Consider the following 12,121-nt stretch of genomic DNA (forward strand, 5'->3'; position numbering starts at 1 on the left):
GTATTTGTATTCATCTGTCTGTTGCAGCTCATTCTCACCTAGTCTCCACACTGAGTTCCTATCATCCTCTGACCCATTCACAACCATTACCTTGCTCTTTTCACTGCTAAACCTCATTCCATAGTCTCTTCCATACCCATCTACAACATCAAACAAACTCTGAAGCTCTTCTGCCGACTCACTCATAACAACAACATCTGCATACAAGAGCACACATATCTTATCATTACCCACATTTACACCCACATTCATTCTCCTCAGTCTAGCAGCCAGTTCCTCTGTATATAAACTAAAGAGGGTTGGTGATAATATGCAACCCTGCCTAACTCCTCTTTCACTCTTCACCCAGTCTGTCTCTACATCTCCTAGTTTATACTTAGCTCTTGTATCCACATATACATACTTCGCACTATGTTAACTATCTTTGCACTTAGCCCAATCTTTTCTAGCACTCTACCTAGCATTTCTCTGTTCACCCTATCATATGCTTTCTCTATGTCTAGAAAACCTAAGTATAATTTGCTACCATCTTTCTTCTTTCTCTCAATCAATTCATTCACCACAAACATATTGTCTTCAGCTCTCCTGTCCACACGGAACCCATTCTGCTCTTCACCTAACACTCCACCTCTCTCAATCCATTTACACAATCTCTCATTCAAGACCGCACTGAATACTTTTCCTACCGTATTAACTAACGCAATCGGCATGTAGTTTTCAACTCATTCTTACTCTTGTATCCTCCCTTATGCAGCAAAGTCACCCTGCATTCATTCCACATTCTCGGCACTCTCTCCTCCTCCCACACCTGGTTAAACAACTCAGTCATCCTATCAATCACAACCTCTCCTCCATTTTATACAATTCATAAGGTATCTCATCCGGCTCTGCTGCCTTCCCATTCTTCTGCTTCTTCACACATTTCTCCACCTCCTCCCTGCTGATCCTTTCATTCAACTCCTCTGCATCCTTTCTCTCCAGTGTCACACACCCTTCACCCACATCAAAGACCTCACCTACACCTCCAATCTTTTCCCAAAACTCTTTTATTGCCCTTCTCATTTCTTCCTTATCAGTCACCACTGCCCCATTCACCTTCAGGCTCTCCACATTCTCACTGTCAGGCATCCCCTCACCCCTCAGGAATCTGTCCCTCAGGAATCTGAACTTGATCTTGATCATGATCTCGATGATCTTGATCTTGATGCTACAGGTGGCTCGGGATCACTCCAGAGCCAGGCCTTTGGATCGGCTGCTCCTGTAGAGGACAAAAAAGACAAAACAGAAAAAAAAGAAAGAAAAAAAATAGCATTTCTCTTCGTTAATGATCGCTACACCTCGCTCGCCACATTCTTTCCAGATACTCCTTCACAGCCTCCATCATCCTTTCACTCGTCTCTCTACACAGTCCCAGCAGCAACACCATCCATTCCCTTCCTGTCTTCTCCATTCTTTCATTCCTATTATGCCCTAATTCACTCAAGATCACTTGCATCATCTCATGCCTGTCTCTCTCATACTTCTCACACTCCAGCATGACATGCTCCACCGTCTCGTCCTCCCCCATGTCACACATCTGGCACACCTTGCTGCGGGACTCAGACCACCTGTAGTTCCTTGCATTCACATCCATACACTGTGCCCTAGCTCGGAAGAGGTCACCACCCAGGCTGCCATCATACCACCTTTCATACATTGGGGCTTCCTTTTTCTTGTACCATTCCAGGGTACTCTTTCGTTCCATCTCATTCTTCCATATATTCAGTCCCACCCACTTCACCTCTCTGTCTATCTCACTCTTCCATTTCTTTGCATCCCATTCAGTTCCTACCCTGCCTCCTCTTGTCACGATCCATTCACGCTCACTTTGATTCCTCCCAGCCATTCTCATCCCCCATACCACTTGTAAACCACTCCTCTCTGTCATTCTCATGCACCTCTTCCTCCACTGACTCCCACTTTCATTCCACAGGTACACCTTCCTCACTATTCTTTCCTCATCCATTCTTTCCAGCCTGACCTTGTATCTAAGTGTGGCTTTAACTAGTCTTTCCCTAAAGGTGCTCCATCCCATATCCCCTCTCAAAGCTTCTACTGCTGTGTACCTTGGAGCATTCAGTGCCATTCTACCTATTCTAGTTTGTCCCACTTCTAGCTTGTCAATTTCACTTTCATTCCATGCAATCACATCCATACCATACATTATGCTGGGCACCGCCACACTCTTCCACATCATATGTGCTTGCTCTCATTCTTGCTGCACTCCCCAATTGTCCTACCCACTAATTCACTAAACCTAACTTTTCATTCTCGTGCCTGATTCATCTCATTCTCTCCAATTTTCCATACTGCATTGCTTTCATCCTCAGACCTATTCACTATCATCACCTTACTTTTCTCACTACTAAACCTAACTCCAAAGTCTCTCCCATATCCATCCACAACATCTAGCATTCTCTGCAACTCAACTGCTGACTCACTCATGACCACCACATCATCTGCATAAAGGAGCACACCTATCTTCTCATTTCCCACTCTTACTCCTGCATTCATTCTTCTCAATCTGGCTGCTAACTCCTCTGTATACAAACTGAAAAGGGTTGGTGACAGAATACATCCTTGCCTAACTCCTCTCTCACTCTTCACCCAGTCTGTCTCTATATCTCCTAGTCTGTATTTAGCTTTGGTGTCAACATACATGCTATGCACTATGTTGATTATTTTTTCACTCAACCCAATCTTTCCTAAGACTCTGACTAACATTTCTCTATCCACCCTATCATAAGCTTTTCTATATCCAAAAACCTAAATACAATTTGCCTCCTCCTTTCTTTTTTCTCAATCATTTCATTTACCACAAACAAGTTATCCTCAGCCCTCCTGTCCACACGGAAACCATTCTGTTCCTCACCTAACACTCCAGCTCGCTCAATCCATTTACACAATCTCATTCAGCACTCCACTAAATACTTTACCTACTGTGTTTAATAATGCAATCGGCCTATAGTTCTTCAGTTCATTCTTACTCTTGTGTCCTCCCTTATGCAACAGAGTCACCCTGCATTCATTCCACATTCTTGGCACCCTCTCTTCCTCCCACACCTGGTTAAACACCTCAGTCATCCTGTCAATAACAACCTCCCCACCATTTTTATACATCTCATATGGTATCCCGTCTAAACCTGCTGCCTTCCCATTCTTCTGCCTTTTCACACATCTCTACCTCCTCCTTGCTGATTCTCTCATTCAGTTCATCTGCATTCTTCATCTCCAGAGTCACACATCCTTCTCTCACACCAAACACTTCACCTACACCATCCACCTCTTCCCAGAACTGTCTAATTGCCTCCCTGATCTCATTCTTCTCTGTTATAACTTCCCCATTCACTTTCAGACTCTCCACACCAACATTCTCTGACATATTCTCACCTCTCATGAACTTGTACCATTCACGGCCACCTTCCATGCCTTTCTTTCTTAAAGATTCAATCACACTCCTTTCATACTTCACTTTAGCTTTCATTATCATTCGCCTTGTGAGTCTCTGTTGTTTTACATATTCTTCCCATGCATTCAGGTACTCATTCTCTGCCTCATCACTTTCATGTCTCTTTTTTCTCATCCATCTACACTGTCTACTCATTCTCTCGCTCCTTCGTGGCCTCTCTGATTTCACTGTTCCACTATGGTTTGCATACTCTCTTTCTCCTACCTACTCTCACATACCCTATCTGATTCTCAGCAGCACTCCCTCTGCACATTCTCAACCAGTCTCTCATTCAGGTGCTCCACATCATGTACCCTTACATCATCATCCCACCTTCTCTCACTCAGAGTTACCTGAAAGTTCTCCCACCCTACATCTCTCAGTCTCCACCTCCTTTCCTTGCCTGCCACTTTCACTTCATTCTCACTCTGCATCCAGCACTCCATGACCAGCATATTATGGTCAGACACAATATCCACCATACCATCCTCATCTATCCACATGTGTGACACAATCTCATGCATTCTTCCATTCACCAGCATGTAGTCAATCGCTGATTCACGCTCCCTTGCATTTCAAGTCACTCGCCCCTCAGCCAAGGTAACACTCAGATTCTCAAACTCCATTTCATCCACAAACTCTTCAAGCATTTCACCATTCCTGTTCATTCGTTCACCCAATAAACCTATATGTGCATTCATGTCACCCATAACAAGCACTCTTTCCACCCTATGCTCTCTCACCACTCTTCTAAGTACATCAAACTTCCTCCTATTCTTCCTATCAGCTCTTTATCCCATAACAGTCATATAAACTACCACCACCACCATCTTCTCTGTTCTGCCAACTTTATTCTTACATTCTACTCTCACTGCCATCACATCTTCACTACTTTCACACCTCCCCACATCTATTTCCTCTACTTTCAGTCCTCTTCCTTTCTTGTAGAGTAAGGCTACGCCTCCTCCCAGTGTCTCCTGTGTTCTATGGCCCTTCCCTATCATGACATACTCACATCCCTCCATTCGCACGTCATCTCTCAGGTGAGTCTCGGTAAGCCCAACTATGTCGAACTTCCACTCCTCAAGTTCCCTGCATACATCCTCAAACTTCCCCACACCCCATCCTCTCACATTCATACAGCCAAACTTCACACATTCACTTGCCTGGTTAGTTTGTTCTATTCTTTGTCTGCCGTCATCCATTGGTCCTCCTCGTTAAGCCGTCTCCACGCAGCACACCTGCCTTGCCCTCATCCACTCAGCCAGTCGCCGTCCCATCTTTTGGTTTCCATCCTGGTTGAGGTGGATGCCGTCTCTGCTGAAGAGCCTGTCTTGATCCAGGATCCCGTCGAAATCCAGGAAGCTTACATTCCCCTTCTTCTCTGCAAGCCATTCCATTTTAAGCTTCAGGAGTTCCTTGCAGAGCATCCGGTTCATCTCTCTTCTTGTCTTTTCATACAGTGCCCCTTCACGCGGGCGCCGCAGGACCCCCACCACAGCCACACTCATCTTGTCTTCAGCTGCCCTGACTGCCTCTACCACTTCTTTTACTGTTTCTTCAGCCCCAGTTGCCTCTAAGTTATTTCCTCCTCCTTGAATCACCAGCAGGCTTCTTTGTTCCATTTCTTTAACTTCTTGAACTTTCTTCTTCACATCCTGTATCTTAGCACCTCCCATGCTGGTGCACTCCACCTCCCTCCTTAGGAAGTCTGGGGTCTTCCTCACCATACTGTCACCGATGATATGGACTGGAGCTTTCTTGAACATCATCCTCTTCCTGGGTCGGTTTTCTACTCTTCCAACGACCACTACTTCCTGCTGGTCTTCATTCTTCTCCGTCTGAACTTCTGTTTCCTTTTTCGGGTTTTCCGTCTGGGTACTCTGCTGTTGCACGCTTTTCGTTTCCTTATCATTGTCTTCATTCCTCCATTCCTCAATGCTCCTATTGAGGCAACGCCTGCACAGGAACACCAGCAGGTCGAACTGAAGGGCCTTTATGTTGGCGTCCTTCATCCCTGCACAGGTGGCATGGAACCAGACCATGCATCTCTCGCATGCCACAGCCTTCTGTCTGCTGGCCACACTCTCCTCACAGGTTCAGCAGGCACTCAAAACCATCTTCGTACAGGAAGCAGCACCCTCAGGTCAAGCAAAAGACCGGAACCTGTGTTTACCTCTTCGTGCTTACTTGATCGCTCTGTCCACGAGAGGCTTGATCTTGATCTTGATTCTGCAGGTGTCCCAGGATTTCTCCTGAGGCAGGCCTTAGTATTTGTGGCTCCTGGTGTATTCAAAAGCTTGTTGGCTTGCATGATACGGCAGGGCTTTCAAACTTGGAAAAAATTACCTGGATAAAACTTCGTTAAAGCGAGTTTGGTGTTCGTTAAACGAGCAAATGGTAGTAAAATGAAACCTTCGTTGTAGCGAAATTTTGTTGTTTGAACCTTCGTTAAACGGGGGTTGCCTGTATATTGGTATAACTGATGCTTTTAATATGTGTTTGGGATACTCTTTCTACGAGTATGAAAGGATCTGATATAGAAGCTCTAGGTATGTGTGGTATAGAATTGAGGATACAGATCTGTGTGGTTTTTAGGTGTATAGAGGAAGAATGATTCACCAATCACACGTACACACCCTAATGATAAGTAAAGATTACAGAATGGTGTATGTTTGTGTGTGTGTGTGTGTGTGTGTGTGTGTGTGTGTGTGTGTGTGTGTGTGTGTGTGTGTGTGAGAGAGAGAGAGAGAGAGAGAGAGAGAGAGAGAGAGAGAGAGAGAGAGAGAGAGAGAGAGAGAGAGAGTATGCACATGCATGTTGTCATATCTTGGCTACCAATATTAACAATCCGGTGCAAAATTAGAGTAAGCTTATTATTGTACAAACTTCATTTTATGTACACTTCCAGCACACATGGTGTACTTAAACACCTTCCTTAACTTTCCAGACATCTACCAAATGAACCAGCACTGCACTTCAATCTGGCCAACACTCTTGGCAAGCTGAATCGCTACCAGGAGTCAGAGTCACACTTTCTGCTAGCGACCACCCTGGATCCTAGTAATGCCAACTATTGGGCTAATTTAGGAGTGCTTTACCATCGCTGGCGCAAGTATGAGCAAGCGCAGCAGTCCTATGTGCATGCCCTGCGCCTCAACCCTACCTTGCGAAGTGCCCAGGACAACCTGAGTATGCTGCTCAAAGCTACTGGTAAGATAACCAGATAGCAGGACGCAGCAGTGGTGGCAGCTGCAGAAGGGAAGTGGTGAGGGACTGTTCTTTCTCTCCCTCTTCTGTTTCTTAATTTCTTATTTATCTCTACAATGCTTTAAGTGGGTTTTTTTCTTGTTTAAATTGAAACAAATCTGAAAAAATGTCCACACATTTCTTTTGTTTTTGATCATTTGCTTTGTTTTTTCTGTTAAGTAAGGATTTTTTTTAGCAGAAATGAATTTTCTCTGATATATATTTCTTCTTAATCTTATAATACTGAGCTACACATTTCTTTTTACATGAATATCAGTCACACCTCAGTATTTATTTTGTTGAATGGTTTTCTGGAGATATTTTAGTAATTGAGGAAGAATGAAAGGCTGGAGGCTTTCACTCTTGCTGAGCATCTTTGTAGCATGTCATGTGGTTAGGAGTGGACAGTTTGAGTAAGGACAGTGGTGTTCAGCTTAACATTAAAATAATACAGAAGCAGACATAAAGACACCCAAGCTTGTAGCAATTACCAACGAATAAAGAGAAAATTTTGGCTTCCTTCTGTTAGGTACTTTATTAGTATTCTTAAGAGAATAAAGAATTGCACAGGAGAGTTTTGTGATTGGTATAAAGATTTTTTTTTTTCTGCATGTGATATACTCTTGATTTTTCTAACAATTATTAATGCATTGGCAGCTTTGTATTCTGTATTAGTTTATCTTTTTTCCCCCTTTTGGAAAATGAAAAATTTACCAGGCTACCAGTTTCCATGGTTATTACTGGTGAAGTGAGATATCACAGCTTCCACTGTAATTGCAAAGCAAAAGCAGCTCATGGTCCAAGTTGCTTTATGGTGTGGGGAAAGGAAGGGCATATAGAACAGTGCTCTTAATGGTGGTGATGCATCTCTGTCCTGCCCAAGGGAGACCTTGTAGCAAGATACAATATAATGTAGTACCTGTGTGCCAAGTCACCAGTGAGAATGAGTGGCCATATTCTAGTGTTACTTTTTTGTTATTGTTTTCAGTTGTTAATGCACCAAAGCACAGCTATATTTGTGCTGTGGCTCACTGCTATGATTCTCATTTGAGTGTCTATTTAGTGATAATTCTGTTACTGGTTTTTATTGAGGATATCAAGGGAACAAATTTTTGGTGTGAAGCTTTTGTAAGAAGTAACATGTAAAACATAGTACTATATATAAGAGCATAGAACTTTGAAGAAAAATGTTCTTCCTATGATTGATAATGTAGCAGATTATTTCCATGAATTAAAAACATTGTGGAATTTTGAAATTATAAATTAAAGGCGGAAGACAAAGTGTAATGAATAGTTGTGTAAGGAAATGAGTTTAGCTATAAGTGAAAAGAGATTGGCATATTGAGTGTTGCTGTATAGGAATGATGAGGCTTTTGTATGGAAGATGAAAACAAATCAAGTGAAAGCAATGTAAATGACCTAAATGTGCGGGAGTGAGAAATGGGTCTATAATGAACAAGAAAATGTGAAAAAAAATTAAAATGATGTAAAAGAGATTGAAGAGAAAGACAGAGGAAGCAAAGATAGGGTGTTACTTGGGATGTTTACTGTATGGAAAAGGTGGGCTGAGTATTTTGAGAGAGTTTTGAATGTAGAGGAAGATAGAGAGCCTAAGAATGCCATAGTGGGAAGTGAGTGAGGAATTGTTGTGTAATGAGAGTTCACAAGGGAAGGAGTGAGGAAACAGGTAAGGCTTAGAACTTTATTGGTATGCAGTAGAGTGCTTGTAAAATATATATGATTGTTTGTGGTTGGTAAGACTGCTAAATGTGTCATGAGCAGTATGAGGCAAATTGATTGGGCATATGTATGTGCATTGAGTGTATATTGTTTCCATGTATGAGGATCACAAAAATAGGTATGATTGTAGTAATGGTATGGATAAAAGTCTGTCAAGTATTGTAGGTAAAGTGTATGGTAATTGTGATTAAGAGGATTAAAGAAGATAAGTGTATATGATGAGCAGTGTGGGTTTAGAAGAGAGGCAAGGTGTGAATTGACAAGGTGTTTGCTGTTAGCTGTCTGAAAAGATGAAAGATTTATTTTCTATGTTTGTGAATTGAGAGTAAGCATATTGAATTGCTTGGATAGAGGTGTTGACTTGTTTTTTAGAGGAACTATATGAAAGTTGGTGCTTTATATAACTTTATATAACTTCCTATGCTCTCATTCTCCACAGAGAAAAATGATCAGAAATCTGTTTTGCTTGGTTGTCACATTACAGGAAGGAGTATGATCTGTAAATCTTGTGTGTCGTATCACTGTAAGTTCTCAGATAAACTTCATGCTAAGTCCCCACAGCATGTAATGTGATAGATGAAGCTGTGGTAAGCAAAATTTATGCAGATAATTCATGAAAAAATGGCATATTATATCCAAATTGGATATAATGGATATGCATTTATATTTTTTGAATTGCATAATTAATTCCTCACTCATTGTACTTAAAACCAAGACAACTGAATCCTCATTTTTTACTCTCACTTAAAGAATTCTCATGGGGCAGGAAGCTTGTTCTTTGTGTATCACCCTCACTAGAGAGTGGTGATGGTGAAGGGAGAAGCAGTGTATCTTGTTGGCTCAAAACTTGCTGGACACATGACTGATGAGATTCTGTTGTAGTAGAATATTCAGTTTCAAGCAGTTTTTTTTCTTTTCTTTTAATACTGACAGTTTAATTTTAAGTTTGGTGTTTTAAAATGATTGATTACCTATACAGTATATACCCGCCATTAGTTTGTTAAATGTTATGTAGGTAGGTGCCAACTTTTAGGTTAAACTAACACCTATTTATGTGAGAGTGGGTGCCAATTCTTAGGTAAGTGAGTACCAAGTATTGTAGGTGTGGGTAGGTGAGGTGGTGGAGGGGTAGCTGGTATTGTTGTTACCTCTCTCTCCACATGGGTGCTGATACCACTGCCAATAGTCTACCACAACCACAGCTGAATATGGCAAAAAAAAAAAAAAAAAAAAAAAAAAAAAAAAAAAAAAAAAAAAAAAAGAAGAGACAAAAACCATTAGAAATAATTAATGATATAATTAAAAGATCATTGTTGGAATTCACATTAAAGTGCAGTTAATTATATTTTGATTGTTGTAGACAGCAATGATCCTGCTCTACTTAAACTCCAGTCCAAAGTGTGTTGAGTAATTGGTACCTTTGTGTTATCATCATGCCACGTAACATTCTCAGCATCAGTAAACTAAGTGTTGTTGTATTGTGAAGATTGCATTTCATACATATATACAGACATGCCCTCATTAATATGATTGTGGTATGTATTCTGGTGATCCTTTTGCTACTGAAATGAATAATGATTACAATTTTTTTTCAAATTTTAATTTAAATATTTTCTAGGAGGCAATTGTTGCATATAACATTTTCAAAAGGACACTTTTATTTGCTAGCAATGGGTTATTGTGTCACTACTTATTTTGTTTGATCCTTTATGTTTTTAGTGTTATTGATGTGGCAGGAATTTTGATGTTAAGTTTGACTTTTTGATGTGGCCTAAGATCGGTATGCTTTGACTTAAGGGTCTCTGTACCAACCTTCTGGCTGGTATGGTGCTGAGTGTGGGTGTGCTTGTCACCCCATCAAACTAGCAGTAGCCTCCATAGAGTTTCAGGAGCAAGTTGAGTACACCAAAGAGATGCACTCAACACTATAAGTCAGAGGGGTGTTTATGATGTCAGCAAAGAAAAGAGGAATTGCATTTTAAATGGTTAATTCTTGTTTTCAGTGAAAAGTCAGTGTAGAATGTGTTGTTGTGGTGAAGCATTAATTGGTGGTGGTAGTGATGCATCAGAACACAGGCAAACTATGATGCTTCTTTTGTTAGTCATTATGATTATGCTTGGAACATATCCATGCAGAATCACCATCAGGTACATAATATTGCTCTAGTCTTAGTTTCCATGTGGGTATTTTTCATCTCTTGTTCTGTTTCCCTCCTCATACACAAGCATATGCAGGCTACATTTATGTGTAGTACTTGTGTACATTTTAAAATTGTGCTTAATGAATGTTTATATATATATATATTTTTTTTTTGTGAGAAGAATGTGTTGCAATTACTGTTTGATGACATGCATTGGGAAAATACCATGTGCTTGTGAACTGTTCCACCTCATAACCCTGTGCCACTGTATAGGGGAGGTTTGTGCACTCTTAAAGGCTTAAAAGGGTAGCAGTGGATCATCCTGCTTGACTGCACTTATTAAAGTTATGCACCTTAATGTGTTTATAGATGAAGAGTAGTATTTATGGGGATATGAGGCAATCATAGCATAAGTGTGTTTAGAGTTTGAATGTGAAGCAGACAGATGATGTGTAACTAGCATATTGTATATGTAACACTGCTCGTGTGCTTAGTAGGGCTTCTTTTTATCTTGAATTCAAACTGATTTAGACCTGCATAAAAAATTACTATATGTTTATGTGCTTTTTCTAAGAATGACATGTTCAGTTTTCTCTCCTGTGGACACACTGAGTTGGGTGAGGAGCCAATGTGGAATATGTTATTGTGTAATGTTATGCGTAAATTGTACAAAATAGTCTTTAACACTTGTATGCTTGTCCATTCATCAGGTATACTTGCTCTGAAGATTGGAAGCAGTTGGCTTGGCTTGGGCCAGAGCATCTTATGTTAGCTTGCAGTCTGATCTTCCTCTTGCTTGCAACTGTAGCTACAGGAGGTGGCTGGTCTGCTCTTGAGTATGTAAAGAAATTATGTAACTTGCCAGAAAAAAAGTAGAGGTCATGCACCCAATAGCATGTAATGTTGAAGTGTTCATGAAATCTGGTTGAGCTGGGGAGTGAAGGACATACTGGTGAGTGTACTTGGCATTGTCACACCCCTCACTTGTGTGTACGTACTTAAGAAGAATCACTATAGCAGCTTTCCCTCCAGCTGTACATTTATGTCAAAGAAATATGGGATTACTGGTAACTTGCTTTTGTTACTTTATTGTGTCAAAGAAAGTTTCTTAATTGAAAAAATTCTTTTCTATTTTAAAGATTGGAGATAATTATCACTGTGGCTGGTTGGCCGAATGCACCTATAAATTTTTTTCTAGGGAGATTTTACTCTTTGGTCAGTACTTTGGTTGGCTCAGAGAATGAAGTAGTATTGATTTATCTCATGGCAATGTGCAATAGACAGAAAGGTCAGTGACCAGATCCTGACTGGTTACTTTATAGTGGCACCTTTGTTTTAAGTTTCAAGAAAAGATGGATTTATCCATAAAACAGCCACATGCTAAAAACCTCTTCATAAAATGCCATATGTTAGATATGATTTACCGTTGTTTTATGTTTTAGATAACATTTATAACTTGCAAATGAGAGGTGTGCTCATAGAGGAGTATATGTAATTTATTTAG

At 40.7% G+C, this 12,121-nt stretch overlaps 1 protein-coding gene across 7 annotated transcripts in view; it reads left to right on the forward strand.

Moving 5' to 3' along the window:
• LOC123515143 (protein O-mannosyl-transferase TMTC4-like) overlaps positions 1–12,121 on the forward strand; it is a 68,647-nt gene that overhangs the window by 56,420 nt on the left and 106 nt on the right. For 6 of the 7 annotated variants that reach the window (XM_045273611.1, XM_045273607.1, XM_045273612.1 and 3 more), the window contains one exon: positions 6,438–12,121. This exon is cut by the window's right edge and continues 106 nt beyond it. In XM_045273611.1, coding sequence (XP_045129546.1) covers positions 6,438–6,717 — 280 coding nt within the window. In that variant the 3' untranslated portion in view covers positions 6,718–12,121. The remainder of the gene's footprint in view (positions 1–6,437) is intronic. The other variant, XR_006677788.1, reaches the window with a different exon arrangement.

Source organism: Portunus trituberculatus, chromosome 38 (assembly GCF_017591435.1).
Source record: "Portunus trituberculatus isolate SZX2019 chromosome 38, ASM1759143v1, whole genome shotgun sequence".
Taxonomy (NCBI): domain Eukaryota; kingdom Metazoa; phylum Arthropoda; class Malacostraca; order Decapoda; family Portunidae; genus Portunus; species Portunus trituberculatus.